At 47.5% G+C, this 21,115-nt stretch overlaps 10 protein-coding genes across 10 annotated transcripts; 5 read left to right on the top strand and 5 right to left on the bottom strand.

Annotated features, from left to right (window-relative positions):
- Nucleotides 1-861: 861 nt before the first annotated feature.
- N7495_006006 (S1/P1 nuclease) lies at nucleotides 862-1,849 on the top strand (the record flags this gene model as incomplete). Its single annotated transcript, XM_057208657.1, has 2 exons — nucleotides 862-1,001; nucleotides 1,084-1,849. 2 exons carry the CDS (start codon nucleotides 862-864, stop codon nucleotides 1,847-1,849), a joined length of 906 nt encoding a protein of 301 aa, XP_057062431.1.
- A 1,073-nt stretch (nucleotides 1,850-2,922) lies between these two features.
- On the top strand, nucleotides 2,923-4,497 carry N7495_006005 (uncharacterized protein; the record flags this gene model as incomplete). Its single annotated transcript, XM_057208656.1, has 1 exon — nucleotides 2,923-4,497. The coding sequence occupies one exon, from the start codon at nucleotides 2,923-2,925 to the stop codon at nucleotides 4,495-4,497; it is 1,575 nt and encodes a 524-aa protein (XP_057062430.1).
- An 809-nt stretch (nucleotides 4,498-5,306) lies between these two features.
- N7495_006004 (isocyanide synthase family protein) lies at nucleotides 5,307-7,207 on the bottom strand (the record flags this gene model as incomplete). The annotated part of the gene is made up of 3 exons (XM_057208655.1): nucleotides 5,307-6,434; nucleotides 6,480-6,796; nucleotides 6,847-7,207. The coding sequence occupies 3 exons, from the start codon at nucleotides 7,205-7,207 to the stop codon at nucleotides 5,307-5,309; spliced, it is 1,806 nt and encodes a 601-aa protein (XP_057062429.1).
- Nucleotides 7,208-8,308: 1,101 nt separating this feature from the next.
- Nucleotides 8,309-10,499, top strand: N7495_006003 (putative C6 transcription factor; the record flags this gene model as incomplete). The annotated part of the gene is made up of 3 exons (XM_057208654.1): nucleotides 8,309-8,701; nucleotides 8,758-9,143; nucleotides 9,206-10,499. The coding sequence occupies 3 exons, from the start codon at nucleotides 8,309-8,311 to the stop codon at nucleotides 10,497-10,499; spliced, it is 2,073 nt and encodes a 690-aa protein (XP_057062428.1).
- A 276-nt stretch (nucleotides 10,500-10,775) lies between these two features.
- Nucleotides 10,776-11,578, bottom strand: N7495_006002 (DJ-1/PfpI family protein; the record flags this gene model as incomplete). The annotated part of the gene is made up of 2 exons (XM_057208653.1): nucleotides 10,776-11,092; nucleotides 11,146-11,578. 2 exons carry the CDS (start codon nucleotides 11,576-11,578, stop codon nucleotides 10,776-10,778), a joined length of 750 nt encoding a protein of 249 aa, XP_057062427.1.
- Nucleotides 11,579-11,923: 345 nt separating this feature from the next.
- N7495_006001 (uncharacterized protein) lies at nucleotides 11,924-12,667 on the top strand (the record flags this gene model as incomplete). The annotated part of the gene is made up of 1 exon (XM_057208652.1): nucleotides 11,924-12,667. One exon carries the CDS (start codon nucleotides 11,924-11,926, stop codon nucleotides 12,665-12,667), a length of 744 nt encoding a protein of 247 aa, XP_057062426.1.
- A 1,057-nt stretch (nucleotides 12,668-13,724) lies between these two features.
- N7495_006000 (isocyanide synthase family protein) lies at nucleotides 13,725-15,287 on the bottom strand (the record flags this gene model as incomplete). The annotated part of the gene is made up of 1 exon (XM_057208651.1): nucleotides 13,725-15,287. One exon carries the CDS (start codon nucleotides 15,285-15,287, stop codon nucleotides 13,725-13,727), a length of 1,563 nt encoding a protein of 520 aa, XP_057062425.1.
- Nucleotides 15,288-16,940: 1,653 nt separating this feature from the next.
- N7495_005999 (glutathione S-transferase family protein) lies at nucleotides 16,941-17,738 on the bottom strand (the record flags this gene model as incomplete). The annotated part of the gene is made up of 3 exons (XM_057208650.1): nucleotides 16,941-17,366; nucleotides 17,420-17,643; nucleotides 17,702-17,738. The coding sequence occupies 3 exons, from the start codon at nucleotides 17,736-17,738 to the stop codon at nucleotides 16,941-16,943; spliced, it is 687 nt and encodes a 228-aa protein (XP_057062424.1).
- A 716-nt stretch (nucleotides 17,739-18,454) lies between these two features.
- On the bottom strand, nucleotides 18,455-18,703 carry N7495_005998 (uncharacterized protein; the record flags this gene model as incomplete). The annotated part of the gene is made up of 1 exon (XM_057208649.1): nucleotides 18,455-18,703. One exon carries the CDS (start codon nucleotides 18,701-18,703, stop codon nucleotides 18,455-18,457), a length of 249 nt encoding a protein of 82 aa, XP_057062423.1.
- A 189-nt stretch (nucleotides 18,704-18,892) lies between these two features.
- Nucleotides 18,893-20,959, top strand: N7495_005997 (uncharacterized protein; the record flags this gene model as incomplete). The annotated part of the gene is made up of 1 exon (XM_057208648.1): nucleotides 18,893-20,959. The coding sequence occupies one exon, from the start codon at nucleotides 18,893-18,895 to the stop codon at nucleotides 20,957-20,959; it is 2,067 nt and encodes a 688-aa protein (XP_057062422.1).
- Nucleotides 20,960-21,115: the final 156 nt, after the last annotated feature.

The following is a 21,115-nucleotide window of genomic DNA, read 5'->3' as shown; positions in this document are numbered from 1 at the left end:
GCCGGAGTTCCGTCGGAAGGTTGACCCTGAAGAAAATACCATGCAGGATCATACAGTAGCTTGAAAATGGCAAAAGTAGATTAGTCTTGGCACAACCTATCAAACCTATCACGAAGCAGAAACCACTGCATGTGTAGAGTCTCGGAGATAGAATTTTATCTTTGAAACCACAAGCTAAGATAGTATTGAAGACTCCGGAGTTTTCACCCAAAAATACGTATTTGCAATGTTTCTGCGTTCTCTCAGGAAGAGTCACATTCTTCTTGATGGTTCGAGCTTTTTCAGTAGAACGATTTAAATATCAAGTCGATAGTTATATCGGTTGGAGGATTATATAGATTTAGGTAATCGGGTCTTCAGATTCGAGGCCGACGACTGACGTGACGACTACAGTAGCGTAGAGGAATCAGATGGCGATGACGACAAATCCTGGAACTTGGATGCCCAGCACTTCATGCATTTATGGCCAAGGCAATCAGTGCGTGTGCTCTGCAGTGCTAAAACTGTACACATGTACACATACCATGGTCTTATTCGATGAAATGGGTGTGTGTCTTACATTATCTCCGTGTTATCGCGCTTCTCCACTTAAGATAATGACCTAGTGTGACCTGCAGACTCAAGTTACAGCAACTGTCCGGAACACGGCTTTTAGTTTTGCATATGGCATGATTTAATTAACCGATCCTTAGACGGAAATGCATCTCCATGAATTGTACGGATATAAATAGCCTTAGAAGGTTGTGCCAGAGACAGAGGTTTCTTACCTAGACAGGATCTTCATAGCGCTCGCAAAGCTTTCAAACTATATCACTTTACCAAGCACTTTTTGAACCACGACTTCTCTCAAGCTTCTTCAAGATGGGACATCTGTCAATTCATCTGAAGGTCGTTCTTATTGCATTCGGTACATTCCATGGAGTAAATGCATGGGGTAAACTAGGCCACGCAACTGTCGCTTATATCGCCCAGAATTATGTCTCTTCAAGTACAGAATCATGGTAAGTCCTTCTAAACAGCCAAAAAGCCAGTATTTAGCTCCTGGTTGTGTGAAAATACCGCTAATAGACACCAAAATAAAAGGGCTCAAGATATTCTTGATGATTCCTCGTCTTCATACTTGGCTAGTATTGCCTCTTGGGCAGATGAATACCGCGAGACGAAAGCCGGCAAATGGTCAGCCTCGATGCATTATATCGATGCCAATGATGATCCCCCGTCAGACTGCAATGTGAGCTATGATAGGGACTGTGGTAGTTCATGCTCCGTATCAGCCATTCAGAATTACACGCAGCGTGTGGTTGAAAGTGATCTATCATCCTCTGAAATCGCGGAAGCCCTTAAATTCATCGTCCATATTGTCGGGGATCTAACACAGCCTCTGCACAACGAGGCCTATGAGGTTGGCGGAAATGACATCGACGTCACGTTTGATGGATATAGCGACAATCTACACTCAGACTGGGATACATACATTCCTGAAAAGCTGATTGGTTCCTCATCGCTTGCGCATGCGAAGTCGTGGGCTAAGACATTGATCACTGAGATTGATTCAGGCAGTTATCAGTCAGAAGCAGCAACCTGGATTGAGGATGACACTCTGAGTGATCCTATTACCACCGCTTTGCAATGGGCATCGGATGCTAATGCCCTGGTCTGCACCGTTGTCATGCCCAATGGAGCCGCTGCTTTGGAGACTGGTGACCTATACCCTACTTACTATGACGATACCATTGGTACTGTTGAGCTGCAAATTGCAAAGGGTGGCTATCGCTTAGGTAACTGGCTCAATTTGATTTACGCATCTAGTATTACCAAGCGAGATCAAGGTGATATTTTGAAGGAATGAGATGAGGCTTCGAAACTGATGCATTAATGCCGCTATTGTGTTACAGACTCAAAATATCAGGGATTTTCTGCGTAGTGATAAATAAATACACTTAAATCAAGTCATTCCCCTCTTCGAGGCAGCTCCTTTAGTAATGATCACGCTTGCCCATCGTTGATATATCGACGCAGAAAACTCTCAAATCGAAATTTGATAAATCGACATCTTCCAATACTTCTTCGCCGATTTATCGATTTATCCGTCCCAAATATCATGTTACAAGTAACAGATAACCTGCACTCTTCCAGCAAACAGTAATACACATTATGGTCTAGTCTCCCTAGGCGGTGAGACTAAACTATAAGAGTTGTTGAAATAAAGTCTTTGAGGGGCATTAAATCCCGCGGACATCGGTGGAAGAAATCAATGAAACGTCATGACCTTCTTGACTTTGTTTTCGACCTTATTTTGGTGGTGCGGACTTGATGGCTTCTCAAGAAATTCAATCTTCCAAGGATATACCGTCCTGGAATTCGTTCTTTCCGTGGGTGTATTATTCCGTTATGCTGGCCAACCTTTTAGATTACACTTTGGAATTCCACTCCAAATCTCCGATCAATTCTAATTTTTCAGCTGCATACACTCATGTTGCAACTACTCAATGAATCAATATGCGAGTCGAGTGTATTGTTGAGTCTCTATACCTCCCTAATAGAGAGAAACTCCCTCGCTTATGTACAGCGACGCCGATCTGCTAATCCACTACTAATCGACGAATTGCAGCTGAATGCGAGCTTGACTAATGAATATTTTGAAAAATACCAGCCTATTGAAATTAAGTGGGATATTGCAGTCGGACTGGTCCACGGATGAGGAAATCGGACTTTTCTGAAACTCCGCGGACTTTCAACGCCAGATTCTATCCCCGTGGATTGATTCATCATTCATCATTCAGGGTTAAAAAAAATACGGAGCACAGAACAAAATGAACTCAAGTCCAATAATACAGATAAATTATAAAACTAATTCAACTCCTCCCTTCTCATCCTGATCAACCTCGCATCTATCCTATCTATACAATCCCCCAGCACATCATGTCGACTACCGACAGATCCAGCAGTCCCACCCTAGAGGGCCAATCTTCCGATGAAAAGGTGATCATCTCGAGCCCAGAAGCAGCAGAGAATGCAGGGCCAGAAACTGCTCCTACATCATTCTCCTCAACTTTCCAAGAGGCTCTCTTTATCTTCGTTATTGGCATGACCCAACTCTTCTCAGTTGGTGGTCTAGGCGTTGCCGCATTCTCGATGAAGGAGATAGGCGCATCTCTCCACTCAACTAGCAATGGAGAGATGTCGTGGTTCTTAGCCTCTTATTCCCTTTGCGGTGGTGTCTTCGTCCTTATTACTGGACGTCTTGGTGATCACTTCGGTCACAAGTATGTTACTATATTTGGATGGATCTGGATGGCTATCTGGTCTCTGATCTGCGGCTTTGCCCACGACGTCGTTCTATTTGACATCGCGCGTGGAATGATGGGAATTGGCAATGGTGCATTGGTTCCCAATTCCTTCGCACTGCTAGCACGTGCATTCCCGCCTTTATCAATCAAGAAAAACATCGCCTTTGCCTTTTTAGGCTTCTGTGCTCCTTCTGGATACATATTCGGCGGCCTTATCGGGGCTGCCTTCGGTGAGAAAGTTACCTGGAGATGGGGATTTTGGTTCTGGGCTATCGGCTGCCTCATTCTCGGTCTGGCAACTGTTGTCATTGTCCCTCACCGTGTCGGCTCCCCCATCCCAGGACTGACTTTCCGCCAGTTCGATTACATGGGAAGCTTAATAGGCATATCAGCTCTGATTCTATTTTCCTTTTCTTGGAATCAGGCTTCAGTCGTCGGTTGGCAAACTCCCTATATCTACGCCCTGCTGATTGTCAGTATCTTTCTGCTCGTTGGTTTCATCTTTACCCAGTCTCACGTGGCTGCACCCGTCCTGCCGAACTCTCTCTGGGGTCGTCCAGGATTCACTCCTGTGGTCACAGCCATGGCATTTGGCTGGATGTCTTTTGGAATCTTCCTCTACTATACCACCATTTTCATTCTCACTATCCATAAGGAACCTCCACTTGCTACAGTGGCTCAAATGGTTCCCCTGGTCATTGGTGGACTGTTTGCAACCTCTGCTGTTGGGCTCTTTGTCGACAAGACCCCCGCACAGTATATTTTTGGCGTTTCAATGTTCTCCTTCTTCCTCGGCAATCTGCTCATGAGCTTTGCCAGCTACTCGAACGTCTACTGGGCCTTCATCTTCCCCGCATGTCTTCTTGTCGTAGGTGGACCTGACCTGTCCTTTGCCTCGTCCGGAGTTCTCATTTCCAACGCTGTCCTACCCGAGGAGCAAGGTGTGGCTGGATCCTTTATCTCGACTGTTGTGCAGTATTCCATCTCCATTGGTCTCGGCATTGCGGCCACTGTTGAGTCTCATGTCAACGATGGGGGCAAAGACCCGATCCGCGGCTACCGGGGTGCTCTCTGGCTTGGAATCGGATTTGCAGTTGTGGGATTTTTCATTGTGATTTTCTTCGTAAAAGACCATCGATTTGATTCGAAACAAGCGGCGGGGGACAAGCCAGTTCCCGAGGCTATTCCAGAGACAGCAGATCTTTGAAGGAATCTGTGATGTTCACGGTTATTGATTTTTCTTTTTCTCGTTTGTGTTGGCCGGGAATAATGGACCTTATAATTTAATAGATTGACTGAATTCATGATCAAAAAACATATACCAACTATTCCAGTGTTGCATGAGCAGAATTTCAATGTTATTCTTTGTGGTACGATACTCCATATTGCTTGATACTGAGGTAGACTATGATTCAGATCATTCAGAATTCATCCACCGACAACCTTTTCCAAAACTTCTCAGCGTTTCCCATCTAGGCCGAGCTACTTTCTGGTATGACGCAAAGCTTGTACCCGCTCTTGAAGTCCCAAGTGTCGCCCGCTGCTATCGATCCAGTCATGTAAAATCTCTGGGACTGATATACAGGTACATTTCCCAAGGTGGCTCAGTGTCTCAACTACGATTTTTGGACGTTTATCGCGCGTTCTTTCATTATTAAATCAGATCCAAGTGGATGCTGCAGTAATATGTATATGGTCCTAGAGATTTCTATCATAGTTTAGGGTTGTATTGAAAAACTAAAAATAGAGCTATAATGAAATACATAGAGAAAGTAGTCATAATTAAGAGCTGTGTTCAATCTTAGGTGTCTGCGGCTAAAAGTTTCCTTCATAAAATGCCCGTAACTCCACAGTAAGTACTCATTATGCAAGCTTAGAAAGTTCTGAGGTTCTACCGAGTATTTATGTAGGTAGGGAAAAAGTTTCTCATATATCGTATTCATATAATCTCATGCTTATACCTAGGTAATATCAAAACAAACTAAAGCACGAGTAAAAGCCATGACTAAGTAATACTTAGTTGACATGCACACGCCAGTGCTCACGGTGGCCCTCAGTGAATGCAGTCCGAGTGTGGTGGGTTGTAGCATTATCATTGAAAAGGAAATCACCAGCTTGCCACTGGTGGCGATATACGACACGACGATCGTAAAGCAGAGCCGTAAGCTTCTCGAACAGTGCATCACTCTCGGCTTCAGGCCAGCCAACGACCTGCACAATAGTTGGCTTACTGCTTCCAGAGATGCACTTTGATTCGGGCCAGGGTTCGTGGATGCGGAAAGTATCGGCACCGGACTCCGGGTGTGCCACTATGAAGGGCAAGTGCAATTCATGGCCACCAAAGGCGTCATTGGACTCTGTGAATGTCTTCCACTTTAGAGAACGCAGTTCCTCAAGCGGTATAGTATCAGGCCCGAGGAGTGGCAGAAGATTGCGCGACGAAGCAAAGAGAGTGAGACCACCCTCAGACTGGGAGGCAGCGCGGTTACGAAACATCTGGAAAAGAGGTGGCGTGGAAATCCATTCACCCGTCTTCTCATCCTGAGCCATCTTGAACACGCCATCGTAGTGATAGGGCATGGCCTCGCGCGTAAGCACGTTGTTCATGTTGATTTCTCCATTCTCGCGAACCTCGAGAATATCACCAAATGGCCATGACTGGATCTCACCCAGTTGACGGGCTTTTTCGCGGAATACCTCCTTCTCCACTTCCATGGTGAACCCCCGTAAGAGCAGGGGTGCAGTGGCGAGAGCCAGACGACGTACACGTTTCATGTCTACATCCTCAAATTTCAAAGGCCCGTGTCCTTCCTTTGGACGGACCAGCATGCCGCAGGGGAAAAGTGGCTCGAAGTCGACCTCCTTTCCAGGCCAATTAAAAAGCTCGCACTTCGCACGTAGGAGCCATGGTTGGCCTGCAGCGTTGTTCACGACCTCGAATTCGTCCTTGTTGATGGTAGACGCATCAACCACGCGCAAGCTAGCGTCGGGGAACAAAGCAATAGCCCCATGCCATGGTGTGATGAAATCTGGGTTGACCGCCGGAGGAAAGAGGTTGAGAGTGATCTTACCAACGTTGTTGGACTCATGGATTGACAAACGGATTGCGGACGGCGCAGCCGACGCCAGTAGTGTGGCATATGTCTATATCTGTTAGTCAGGCCAGATATTCGGGAAGGTGGCATTTACCTTGCCTCGCTGGAGCATGGCTGTCTTTAAGGCTGCCGGATGGTTGCTCTCTGGGAGAGCTGTGTCGTAGTGCCGGCTTGTCGATTTCCAATTTTCATCCTCGACAGAGACCACGTTAGCAAGTGAGTAGTCCAGGTGGTCACGGGTCTTGGCCACAAATTTGGTGTATTCTTCGAGTGTCTGTGCCTCCCGTGGAATAATGCCGGCCAAGGCCCCCAGGCTGGTGAATTCCAGATGGCGAAGGCCGAGAGTAGTGGCGAGCTTGTTCAACTCTCTATGATACGCGAAAGCGTCGCTATCGGCGATGTTCAAAAGGTCTCAAAAAATTAGCTTTATCCATCAAGGACGAATGACAACAAAGTCCTACCGCCATATACTGATGCGTCTGACACCATCAAAACGGTGGCGCCGCTTTCGTAGATCTCGGCAATCGAGTCGGCGACTCCATTGAGTGTTTGCAATGCAATCTCCTCGGCCTTGTCTGGCAGAGGACCGAGGGTCTTCCGCTTAGTTCCCTCGGCCGGTGCCTTGAAAGGGAAGGCAGGAAGGATAAAACGGATGGGCTCCTTATTGGAGACAATGTCTCTAACCTGTTTCTCGAGCGTGGGGGCGAACTTAGCGTAACGATCAGGGACAACAGCGGAGCGGTGGCGATATGTAGCAATGATTGAGACTATCTGAGAGACCTTGGCCTCGATGTCTGATAGGGGGTTTCCAGCGTAAGGCATGTTGTTTTCAAAATGATATTGATTCAATCACCACTTTTTTGTGTCCACTTCATCATGGGAGAAAGGATCTAATATATCATCATCTTCCCAGAATTGAGGAGAGGGTATACAATATCCATTTTTTGGGGGTAATCATTTCTGAATTGTTGCCTTCTGACGGCAAGAAGCAGCACACGGATTCCGCGGAACATTTTCTAGACGGGTACTCCGTACACGTCCATGGACTATTGATAGAACAACCTTGCCACATGGGCATGAACCGGACTCCGTATTGACAAGCCAAATTTCAACGTTAACAATTGATTTTGGAAAGGTTTCTCTAATCTTCCAAAGTTGTTGAAGAAGGCTCCTTCAGCTTCTTCTGGTCCAGGCGTGCCACATGGGAATGATCCCATTTTCCAATTGTTTTATATCATACTGTAGTCATTATAATATTCATACTCTGCCCTTTTAGAGCTTTCATTCAGTTTTCAACCTGTGCAGATGTTGATCGATACTCATGGTGTTCAAGAGAACGTTCAGATCTACTGTGATCTGGGAATACGCTCAACACATATCTTTGTCAGGATGTACTATATCTGGACATACTTATTGATTTGCAATCCAATCTGACTCTCCAAAGATGAATTTAATAATACGAGGATATTTCCTTTGATCTGCCATGTACGACGTAGAAAGTGAAGGCGGTAATCAACCCCGCTTTTTGTACTTTATGTCAACGTCCCCCGATCCAATCGCATTCTGCCCGCCTCTCTCACATTGGGGGCCGATCTGAATAGGCTTAGTTTCCGATGTAGGGTCCTTTCCAAGGCCTCCAAGTTAGCCAATTCTTTCAAAAATTCATCCCTTTAACATGGATGTTTCCAACACCCGCAAGAAGCTCACCCTCTCCTGTTCGCGATGCCGGGCCTCCAAATTGAAATGTGATCGCAAGGAACCTTGTGTGAGTCCACATGGGCAGATTTTAGTGAAATCGAACTCATCACTTCTCAATAGTTAGAATGTGTAAAGCGCGATTGCGCCCATCTTTGTAGTAAAGATGAGCGTCAACCAAGAGCTAAGCGGACCAAAATTCGACATACCGAACAGAACCGCAGTCAGATGCCGCCTGTGGAAGAGAAAGAGCCCGAGGTCGAACAAACCGCACGGATCTTGGAGCATTTTGTGGATGTCATTCCTCTCAACACCTCCGATTCAGCAGCTGTGGCCCCTGATATCCTCAATAGATACTGGATGACCTCGGATCCACAGAGACGCGATCAGCATCTTGCCTTGGTCCGAGATGTAGTTCACGCCCTGCCGGAATGGGACATTATCGCGGTCCTCTATGAGGTCTTTGTTACACGTTGCCAGGGCCCATTGGGAAATATAGTACACACACCAACCTTCATGAAGCAAGCTGATCAATTGCGCCACTGCTTGAGTATGGCTTCATCCGATGAGGTCGTCGCGAATACGATATCCATGGACTCCCTTGCCGTTTTGCTTCTTGCGGTGCCGTTCTCCCCTGAACCCACTTGGCTTAGCGCCAGCTGACTGTTTCCATGTAGCTTGTGCTTGGACTTGCCTTTCATCCAACTCCATCCCTCTTAGGTGTCCAGCTCACACCGTTAACTTTCCGCGTAGAGCAACTGCGCGCTTCCGATGAGCCTGCAGCGACATGGCGGTCCCTCAGTGCCCGTTGTCTCCAAGGAGGCGTCTCACTCTTTTGTGGATCCATCTCCAGCTTACAGGCGGCCATCATGATTCTACTGGATGGCCAGGAAACCTCGTTAGAGCTCGATACCGTCTTGGTCTCCGCCATCTCGGGGGCGCGTAAACTTGGATTGCATCGCCTGGGAGATGCCATACTAGATGCTTCTCCATCATTGGATTACGTCTCCCCTGCGACCGCTAAACCACCTCATATTCGAACTGAAATTTCCATTCGCATTTGGTGGGTACCTCAAGCATCTCTTTTTTCTTCAGGTTAATTCGCTAATTATTCTAACTCACTAGGTGGGCTCTTGTTATGAGAGATTGGTCGCGAGGACAAGCTCTCGGATACTATACCATCCGTCCTTCGCAATTTAATACTCGGATGCCGTTGCACCTCAATGATGAGGATCTGCAAAGGGCCCATGGCAATATTTCTGAGCGCCCTCTGTCTGAGTTCACCATGCTTTCCTATACTGTACACGCATTGAAGCTTGTCATCATGGTGCGGGAATCAATTGATCTTCAAGATTCCGCCGAAGAAGCGGCCCAGAGGCGCCAGCATCTTAACCAAAAGTACGAAAATTATGTGACGAGTTTGCCGTCCTACTTTAGATTGGGAAGCACCGTCGGACTCACAGCCATGGGCCCCATGGCTGCAATACCAGTCCAGCGGTTCATGTTACATCAACAGCTGTGGAGTCTACTCCTCCGCCTGCATCGCGCCACTCTCTCTTCTCCTATGGGACGTGCATCCTGTCAGCAACTGGCTCATAATATCATCAACACGCAGGCCCAGCTTCAAGCCCGCTGCACGGTTTGTTGCTCCTTATCAACCAACGATACGCAACTTTTCAACGCGACCGTTGTTCTCGTCTTGGGTCTACTGTTTGATTCGCCATCAAATGAGGCTGAACGGTCCAGTGCCCAGCTCAGTCGATTGATGACAGGAGACCGCATTCGAGAAGCCATTGAATTGTTGCGTACCAAAATTCCACCGGAGGAATATCCCTCCGGGGACGCCATGCCAAAAGACCAGCTACAAAGTTCGGTTTCGCGGAGTGTTGTGGCCCTTGAGGCACTAATGAAGTTGGAACAGACTTCAGGCGACGGCGACAACCGCCATGCAGGAAATAAGACTGGACCAAGCCAGAAAAATTCCCTCTACCGCCAGGTGATAGAGATTCTGAAAAGCTTGAGTGGTTCGGCCACTCCCACTGATTCACTCTCGACTCCCGGGAACGCTTCTTTGAGTCTTTCTATCCCTGTTGCTGACGGGTTCCCTGAGCTAGATGTGATGCCCATCTTATCCAATGGTCTTAGCCCCAATGTGTGGGACTTCTTAGACTTCCAGCTACCACCGGATGACGCAGGCAAAGATAAGTTTTTTGGAGACATGTATGGGGATATGCGTTTCACCCACGCACTGGACCTAAGCCAAAATGGCATCTCTGCAGCGCGCTTTGCCCACGAATCAATATCATCTCTGGGGAGTGAACCCATGTTGGGCCCCGCCACGACCCCATCAAGCGCTGACGCCTTTGCAGCTGCCAACTTCTACGATGTTATAGAGAATGGAGGCACTCATTCCTGGTGAGCTATTGGCTTTGGCCTTCTAAGATTTACATGTACTGTACGTATCGTGAGATGTACCAGAGGCTATCTGTCATTTAATCATCGAAGCGTCATACTCCTAGTTACAGATTTTCCAATTTGGTGTAGAATACCGCTTGTAGGGAAGGGCTTCCAAGGCTGCTTCCACAAACTGTACCAATATAATACTAGGCCGACGTAAAGTCTAAGAGGTTTATTGGTAAATAGACTAATAGGCACATATGTCATAGAGATAATTTGAGACAATTGGATGCTCCCTCTAGGAAGACCCATTGAAAGTGGGTAAATCCACAAAGGGATCATCGTTTGGATCTGAGTGCCACCGATACTCCAGTCCAAATGCTGTCATCTGCGCGAACTGTACGGCCTTGTCTTCATTGTAGCCTGGAATGGACGTAGCGTCCCCACTAGCACTGGCCTTTTGCGTCTCCGGGTGAGACTGACGATCTTCGGGTGCCACGTACGTATGCGCAATGAACGCCATCCCTGCATCAATACCCGCTGTCACGCCTGATGAAGTCAAGAATTTACCATCATGGACCCAGCGGGCGCTCTTTTGCCATTTCACACCAGGATCTAGAGATAGAAGTCAATGGCTAACTCAATTATAGAAGTAGGGAACCACATACGCTTGGGAGTAACTTCATCATACAGACGCTTGTTGGTAGTCGCCCGGCGACCATCTAGACGGCCTGTGGCTGCAAGAAGAATTGACCCAGTGCATACTGTGAAGACATTGGGGGCCCGATCCACCAGCTGACCGATTCTCTGGAGTAGCATCGGGTCCCAGACCAGTGGCATCACGCCGAAGCCACCGGGAATAAAAAGTGTATCGAAGGAATGATCTTCGCGAAGAGCCTCAGCCAGAGAAATGGTTCCTACGATTCCCAAGCCATTTTTTATGGAGGTCTCGATCCCTTGAGGGGAGACAAAGTGGTGGAGGTTGACGAATTCCACCGTGTAGTAGTCACTCCGGGGAACAATGACGCCAAGTGGACCGAAGAGATCTAGAGCCTCAAATTCGCTGAACACGAGAGACAATATGCGGTGGTGGGTCGGCATTTTGCTTTTTATTTAATCCTTGCAATTTTCAGGAATTGACTTGGAAAACGAGCAATTCAGAGTTGAATATCTCACCTTCGTACTTATAGTTCAAATCTTAGGATACGTGTCTTACCTGCATCGATTGAGATGCCAAACTCCGCGGAGTTTTGCGGAGTTTCGACCTAGAATTTTCTAGAGTTACCACAGTCTAAACTCTGCAATGCTGCAATGCAAGCTCCGACGGATTGGTCCGGTACTGACAAATTATTAAGTAGGCCTTTGCTATACTTCCGACCTTATATTTCTTCAACTCAAATGTTTAATCTCCGTACCCCCATTCAAAAACCAAATCCCGAGTCCAAAATGTCGAGCAATTATGAATCAACTATTGTGGCCAGAGACTTCGATACGAAATGGGTACAGTGGCTTGCCAGACGCAAGAACCCAAGTGCTTTGTCGCAGTCCTCGTCGATCCCACTACCCATTCCATCAGTTACCCTACATGACTCCGGCTCTCTGCACTCTCGCAGTACCGCAACTACATACTTCGCTCTGCTTTCAGGTGCCCAAGACCAGCAGCAGCCGTATCATCAGGGCCGACAGCATACAGCCTCATCATCGATTGATTCCTCGTGGGTCAGACTTTTCGATCGAGAAGCTCAAAGATCAGGGCGGCCTATAAATTCAGGGGCCGGTCCTCAGCAAACGACTTCTGTCGAACCGGCCTTAACATCCACGACTCCAATGTTTGCGGTTTCTAGCCTTGATCCCCTCCACCTGCCCTTGAATGCCCCGTTCTTGGACTCGGAGGCTATTCCCGGAACTTTAGATAACGACCTGGTAGGATTGGGCGACTTGGACTTTGAGTTTACTGAACAAGATGCTGAGCTACTCACCTGGCTGGATGACGAGTGTTTGGTTGCGTTAGAAAATCCCGTGGGCTCTAAGAAGCGCAGTCTCGATTTTCTGGATGAATTATCCGTCAGTAAGAAACAATTGGTCGATCGTCAGTCAGGGTCAGATTCCGGAGTGGAATTCTCCTCTTCATTTCCTAGTGAGCGCTGTACATTTGAACTAAGTACTAGCAGAAAGGCCCTTGCAGGATAATTACATACTTGTTTCGAATAAAGTAGCTGCAGTAGATAGATTGTATAAATTGGTCTTGAATACGCAAGTTGGCCGGAAAAACGCAATTCTTAAGATTATCTCTTAGCCTGGATGTATCCCATTTTGATTTATCTTTCTTATATAAATGATTAAGACGGGTTAAGGGCATATTTCTTTAACCACAATGTTGAGATAATGGAAAGAACTTTGACCATTCACGTTGGCTAGGGGCGCGGCTCGGGTTCGCGGCCCGAGGCCGAACCTTCTGTTTTTTGAAGCCTAGCCATACTGCCAAGGCCTTGGAAAATTCCCAGGCTCTCAGCTGGTCAAACACTGAATCAAGTACGCTTATCGGGAAGGATTAATAGCTACTATCCTTGGCGGCAATGACAACCTTTGACAGGTCTTAGGCCGCAAACACCACTGAAGATTGTACTAGTTACTACATAGGTATATTTTGAAAGAGCTCCACATCTGGGCACGTCACCCAAGTTGTCTTGGTGGACGGGGAAGGGGACTGTTGGGTGAAGAGCCTATTCAACAAGCTTTTTCTGACTGACCGCGAAATTGTCAACTGAGTGCTCATCACCTAGGCACATAGTGAGTTTAAGACCCCTGAGCTGACAATAGAGAGACCCCTGTAATCTTGAAACTATGTGATACGCTGTATTGAAAGTGAGCTAATACGCCCTTTCGTTGTCGTTTTTTTGCCCCTTGTTTACCCCGTTCGCATTGTTCGACACCTAAGCAACCCGCAATACGAAATTAATTTGGGACCCTAAATTTCTCTTTCCGAGGCTATCACCCGCCAGGACAAGGCGCAATTAATTCTAATTTTACAGACTAATAAGTATGAAATACGAGTCTCTAGATCATTCACGGCGTATAATCAAAACAATCATCATAAAGAACTTCGTGTTCGGTGTTCAGATTTGCTTAACAAATTTTATTCAATTTCACTATCTATGCATCTAATCCAAGAATAATCAATTTATTTGCTCAATCAGCCCATCCTTACGTGAATCTGCCTCAAATACGACCAAAAATATATTGTTCATCAGTTTCCCCGAATGACCGTCAAGAAAGATGGACTGAGATGTACGGGAAAGGCAATACGGTGATCAGAAACCACAGCGTCACCCGCTTGCCACCGGTGTAAAACGCGCTGACGGACATCATCCAGCGCCACAGCTGCGCTAAGGAATGGAGTAGCTTCTTTGTCATCCTGCGCAGCAGGAATATGCACGAAATACGACGTGGCCGCCGAACTAGCAGCCACACCTTCATGAAGGAGGCTCAGCGACAGCCCCCGACCAGCAACCCGTTGGAATTCATCAGCGGTCTCGGTGTCAAACTGTGTGGGGTCCAGGCCTTCGAACAGAAGCGGGGAATGCACCTGGGCTAGTTCCGCAACCCGGTCTAACCGCATTAGTGTCATGGACAATCCCCGCGGAACCCGAACCTGCAGTCCAAATGGATATAGCGGATGGAACTCGGCCTGAAGCTCTGTTTCAATCACGCTGTACATAGGGGCATCCACGCAGAGGAATTGTAGCCCCAGGTTGTCGTGACAGAGCCGATACGAGGTGCCATCGGCGGCAAGCGTGGGCTTGCGCCCAAGACTTACGGCAGCCTGATCCGCCTCCAGGTATGGAGTGTTGTGCCAAGGAGTAACAGGAAAATTGCTATACCTCTTTTGTGGCAGCAGCGCTACAGACAGCTTGTTTGTGTTGTCACCCGCGTGGATGGAGAGCCGGATGTGTGGTGGAGAGGCTGCTGCAACAAGAGCCGAGAAGACTTGACCGCGCTCGATCATGGCGCGCGCAACAACTGCGGAGTGCTTCTTAATGGCACTCTTCGACATCTTCTTCTCCTCGTAAAAAGTTGCCAAATCCGACATCAAAAATCTGATGTATCCGCGATAGGTGAGAGTAGAATTGTGGTCAAGTTCTTGCGGTTTTTCTCCCGAGCAGCCACTGAACAGTCGTTGCTTGAGGTCTTGAACGCGTGACACATACTCTTCTTCGCTGATGGGTACGTTGGATGAACCTTCAAGAAGATCAAATGGGCCGGCAAACCGGATATGGCGCAGACCCAGTCTGTCCACAATTTGGTGCAAACCTTCTGCATATTGATATGTCTCCTCGTCAGACACACCAAGCAGATCGTTGTAACAGCAGCCATCACTAACTATAGTGATATAAGTTCCTCCTGGGTAGATCTGCTGGATCCGGGCACCAAGCGAGTTTAGGTGCTCGAGGGAAAGGCGCTCGCCAACGTCTGGGTCTGGTCCCATAACTTTCTCTTTGCGGTTTGGGCTTTTGAACGGATATGCAGGGACCACGAAATTGATCTCATAATTGTTGGACACAAAATACCGCAAGGAATCGAGGAGGTGTGGCTTGAATACATCCTCGTAGCGATCGTCAGGCCCGCAGATGCGATATGATGCGATGATCTCTGCAATGCGACCCACGAGAGCTTCTTGAGTTCTGCCACTTGTGCGTTTCTCGACGTGGGACACAAATGCTACCCGTGACGACGCTTGCTTAGCTGGTAGCGTCGCTTGGACTATGTCGATGTGGGGGGCTTTTAGGGCAGTGACGACGTTGGACAGCATGATCGCAAATATGGATTATCAAAATGATATGATTTCAGAGGCTTTGCGATGAGAAGGTTGAACCTATTTCAAATTTCTAGGAGAGAATTGCAGGGAATCAGATTTACATCTTCCAGGGCGCTGTTGATATGGGTTCAAAGTTGGCCTCTTGTGACAAATTGCCACTGCTCTTGGAAGTACTCGTGAACTGCACTCAAGTGCTGCCTATCCAGGTGAAGATTCCAAGGCTACGGTATCCGTTCTCCGCGGATATGCTGTGCTTTAGCCCCGTTTAAGTCCGGACTCATGTTGTATCAGAAGAAGGAAAAGGTCATTTCACGAGTCAGCATACAATAATGATGCGATTTCGTCCGCGTAATCCGGCCTACTTCCTCCAATGTAACCTAATTTTAATCTATAGGCTTTGTTCTAGATGTCTATGCATGAATTTGCCTCCCTCCACGTGTCTACGGAAGATTAAGAATATAGCCTCCTTCACCTTCCCAGGTGAATGGAAAGTTCTCAGTCCCACATCTGTAGAACCTACTGGACTTGCTTTGTCTTACCTTTGCCGGGAAACGCCCGTGTTTCTAAGGTTAAGTAGAGATTCACAGGGGATATCTTCCATATCTCGGTATATAGATGCACATACAACTAATATATTAGCTTCCCGTATAAATCTATATGAAATTCACTCCATCTTCTCGTCTTTTCATTCCGAGATCTTTTACCAGGGTGTTCATTCAGCTGTTTGAAGTTTTAATGGTCTTCCAATTAGATGGCGAGCTCCTTCTTCAAAGGAAATGCGGACTCCATGGACAACCCTTTCAAGACTGTAGTAGTCATTGGACCTACCTAGGTCTCAGATTTGCCCTACCATTCCTTGGCTTCTTATTTTCATTTTAATGCGCATTGCTTATCACTTGACCTCAAGATGACGGTCATTGGCGGAGGATTGTCCGGTAAGAGATGGCACTGATATACCGACATGAAAGCTATCTTCATATCAAAATATTTGAAAGACCTTGAGCTGTTGAAGAGTGTGTTCGATTATGGTACCTTTGCAAGTGCTGTGAGATTACTATTGAAGGATGTAGGCGTCTGGATCTTAAAGGTTAAGTGTTCGCCACCATTCCCTGGCAGGTAGCCCTGTTACAACGAGTTAGCCAGTCACTGGAGATTTTAGACCTATGGGAATTCATCACAGACGTTGACGATAGGAATATTTAATGAAGCACTGGTGAATCAAGAAAGAATTTTGCTGTGCTTGGGTGATAGATTCTTCCCAAGGTTGGAGGGTGATATTATGTTAGTCTCTATAATTGACCTTCCACCAAAACAACCTTGGAGGGTTATTCCGGTGTTAACTACAACGATACGCATAATTGTCTGATTGAATCTTAGCTCACAACTAGGTTATGCACCCGAATGAGCTTGATTGAAATCTTGTAGTGAAAGAAGTAGCTTATATTTTGGCTAAGCTAATATTTCCCCCGCTATTGCTCCTGCAGCTAGCCAGCCATATCTAATTCCCAGGTAGATAATCATTCAGATGTCAAATGTCTCCCAAAATCATATCGGATGATTTCTAAGCTATAGCTCTGGAGTTGGTAAAGTTCAAAGACTACCCATCGCCAATAGCTTACCTAGGTATGAGATCTGTAACTGGATTGTTTACAGGGGAGGAACAGCCTTTTTGTACGCAGTCTGCACCTCAGGCAAAGCATCCAGCTTCTTGATGTAAGCATTGATAGCAGGGTACTCCTCAAAGGGCTTGAGGGCTGGTCCTGCCAGGCCCGAAAGCTTCAACCAAGGCAAGATAGCAAAATCCGCAATTGTCAGACGGCCGAGGGCAACGAAGCCATTCTTAGCCGAGGCCAAGTGGCCCTCGAGAACAGCTCGTAAGCGCTCCACCTCATTCTGGTAGCGAACTATGACACTTTGGTTGGGCTTCTCGCCGTGAGCACCTTCGTGGAAGGCGAGGAACCAGACCAGCTGGCCCTGATATGGACCAAGGCCAGACACCTGCCATGCGAGCCACTGATTGACAGCAGCACGATCTTCGGCGGTTTTGCCAGCCAAGCTTCCGGATGGGTCATACTAAACATATTTAGCTAGATTTCAGGCTCAGGTGAGGTAGTTTGGGGTCTTACTTTCTCTGCCAGGTAGGACAGGATAGCGGCGCTCTCGAATACAGTGAAATCATTGTTACCGTGGTCAATGAGACCAGGAACACGGCCGTTGGGGTTGACCTTGGAGGTGTATTCAAGATCCTTTACGGTACCCTTACCTTCACCAAAGCCCAGAGGCACACAGTCATATGAGAGACCAAGGTGCTCAAGGGCAATGGCCACCTTGACGGGGTTAGGGCCGGGGCCTGATTGAAACGGTTAACGGAATCCGAAAAATGGGTAACAAAGTACCTAACTACATACCGGCGTGGGTGTAAAGTGTGAAAGGAGCTCCAGTCATGATGAAACGAGATGAAATCGTTGTAATTTTGGGAATTAATGCACGACGTGTCGACCAAAGGCTGTTGCTTAGAGAAGCGCGGTACATAAAGGAATTTGATGAAGTGAGTTGATAATGAACTGAATCACATCCCTTCAAGCTGCTATTTGTAGCCTCCAGAAATCATGCGTTCTAAGTTTGATGTTGTTCAAGGGTGGATTTTTGAACTAGACAGAAAGTCCGATTATTGTATTTCGCTCCGAAACTCCGAGACTCCGGATCCTCGGAAGCAGCACAATTTCCTTAGAAGTTCAATAAAGGATAAGTCCATCTATTCAACTATTATATGATTGATATTATATCTTATTTGGGAGGCAAACTTTTGAGTAGATAACTTCCCTGGTTCGGACTTCGCATCACAAGTCTGGCCTTGGCACTATAGACAGCAGCGCTAAATTCAGAACACTAAGAGCAAAAATACATGAATATGGGTGTAAGAAAATATTTTAGACATCTAAATGACTCTCAGTAAGCACTAGCTGAGTGAAGTCTTATTGTAGGGCATGATTTACCATATGCCATTAAGAAAAGCTTTATGACCTGGCCTCTTAGATACTAGAGCCCTGGAGTAATTTACTATGGCAAAAACCTTCAACGTGTATTCAGGATACCTGGGGCTCTTTGTGCTAGTAATTTGCGTAACTAGTGGTAATATAGAGATAAAGCTAGGGCTATAATCACAAAAGTTCACAACATTTGTATCGTTTTGTAAGATTGTATTGTCTGAACTCCCGCTGGTACCTGGTTTTAGGGCAAACAGCCTTGAGAGTGGTCTGATCGTAAAGAGCACATCCAGGAAACAACTCTGCCATGGAGACCTTTCGTGTTTTATCTGCGTCTTTTGTGGCGGTTGGTGCATTGTGAGGCGGAGGCTCCGTATCGTCCGCGTCGTCCGCATAATCCGCGTATATACGGACAGTGTTCATATAGATACTATTCACTAGAAGAGAATCATCAACAGATATGAGCTCTATACATAAAGAAGAGCAATAGACGCACCAAGTATTTTTCTCATCAGCCTCTGAATCTATCATCATTCCAAGGTTTCAAAATCTCTCTCTCTCTCTCTCTCTCTCTCTCTCTTTCTCAATTACCAGTCACCATCAACCAGCAGAATGACTATCTCGAATCCCACCCCCAAGCACACTTTCGCGGATCGTGCAGCTGCCAACAATTTCAACGATGCTCAGATTCTCAATTCTAACAACAGCGCTGGCGCCGACATTCCAGAGAAGTCGGATGTCGTTGTTGCCGGTGGTGGTATTCATGGCTTGATCTATGCGATCCACGCGGCCACATATCATCCTGGAAACCTTAGTATTTCTCTGGTCGAGAAGGCCAGCAAGCCTGGCTACAAAATTGGCGAGAGTACGCTGCCGCTGTTTTCATTGTGGTGCAAGATGCACGGCCTCACAGCTGAGTATCTCCTGCGACTCTTCGGCCTCAAGGACGGGTTGGCCTTCTATTTCCTCGATCGCGAGAAGCAGGGGGAGTATACCGATTTCTGTAGCAATGGCACACCTGGTCTCTTCCTGAGTGGCTATCAAGTTGAAAGATCCATCAGTGAGCTTCTCTTTACGCTTCTGGCTCAACGCAAGGGCGTGAATGTCTACCACGGTCGCCAGGTCGATTTCAACGCCAGTGATATCAATGGCGGAGCAGACCGTAGCAGCATTTCCATCAATCCAGGCAAATTCGACGGAAAGCCAGCCACCAGCATCAACTCATCCCTACTGGTCGACGCCACCGGCCGTTTCCGCCAGCTGGCATCCAAGAAGGCCCCGTTGCAACGCTTCGAGGGCTGGAACTATGATTCCTTCTGGGGATACTTTACTGCGCCAGCTGACGAGAGCAAGATTCCTTTCCGCCACTATGAAGGTGACCACACCAACCATTTGTGTTTCCCTGAGGGTTGGGCCTGGGTCATCAAGCTCCCATCATGGGAAGGCAGTTCAACTGCTAACCTGATGGACATGATCTCGTACTTGCTGGACTTGGCCGAGGCCGCTGTCCCGGGAGATCAAATCCCTAGCTCTCTCGAGCTCGCAAAAATGTTTGACCTTAAGTTTAAGTGGGTCACTAGTATCGGATTTGCTGTGCGCAACGATGTCAAGTACCCTGAAGACATGTCGGCCTACGGCACGCGGGAGGCCGAGCGCAAGTTCAACTACTTCGTCCAGAAGTACGACCTCATCAAGGAGTTCATGACCAACTACGATCTCATTGAGAATCTTTACGGCCCCGGCACCACTTGGTACATCCGCAAGTCTCTCACATACCAGTCGCCCGTGGTCTCTGGTCCTGGATGGCTCGGTATTGGCGACGCTTGTGGTTTCACAAACCCGCTGCATTCCCCTGGTATCACCGCTGCTATGTCAACTTCGACTTACGCGGCCGAGCTTACGCACAAGGCTCTTGACCAGGCCAAGACTAAGGCAAATCCCGAGGCTGCAGAGCTCGCCATCCGCGAAACATTAGCACCTTATGATGATTTCGCGCGCCGGCTTATCCCTTCCCTGAACCAGATGAACCGCTTTAACTACGTCTGCTTCCGCGATCCCCGGCTGGGCCCTCAGGTCTCCTGCCTCTGGCAGTTCTTCGCCGGCCTCGGCATCCCAGGCTGGCAACTTATTCGCCAAGACTACAATCTGAACATGGAGACATACGTGCCACACTCAATCAACTGGGCATGGGGATCTATGACGCCAGAGTATGACTCTGTGGCCCGTCAGACCATTGAGTTGCTTACCCCAATTCCGCTGGAAGATACTGTGCCGGAATCCCTGGTCAACCAGGTCATCGAGCTTTCCAACGCCGTCAAGCGTGTCACAGTCGACGGCGGTCGTTTCAATTTCCGCTGGGACGGTCTGCTTCGTTACTACGACCTCTACCTCAACTACAACCCTGATGAGCCCACTAAGGATGTCTTCTCGCGTCAGTGTCGGGAATGCAGTACCTGGCTTCACTGCCGTCCGGACTGGCGCCGTTGCTACAATTGCGGTGAGATACGATCTGAAGAGGATGCTGCTATCACTTGGAACCCACCTCTTGATGTCAATGATGTCAAGGCGTTGGTGCGTGCCTCCGATGCGAAGCCAGCTGCAAGAGGAGGCCACAGTGCAGTCAAAGAAAAAATCGCGGAGCCTGTGGTGTCGACCCTCCCGGTGGAGGTTGTGAACTGATTTCAAATTTGAAATTCATCAGCTACTTCGGCCCTTCTCTGATTTGTTACATATCTCTCTACTCATTTAAACTACATCTTTACGTAGCTCAACAGCTAAAATCTGAATATACTGTGAACTTGGAGCTTTCTTGTTGATTTCGTTTAATTATAAATA

The sequence above is a fragment of the Penicillium taxi genome, assembly GCF_028828555.1.
Source record: "Penicillium taxi strain IBT 34144 chromosome Unknown utg000004l_segment0_segment0, whole genome shotgun sequence".
In the NCBI taxonomy this organism is placed as follows: domain Eukaryota; kingdom Fungi; phylum Ascomycota; class Eurotiomycetes; order Eurotiales; family Aspergillaceae; genus Penicillium; species Penicillium taxi.
The sequence above is the reverse complement of the archived record's forward strand: the minus strand, read 5'-3'. Positions and strand labels throughout refer to the sequence as shown.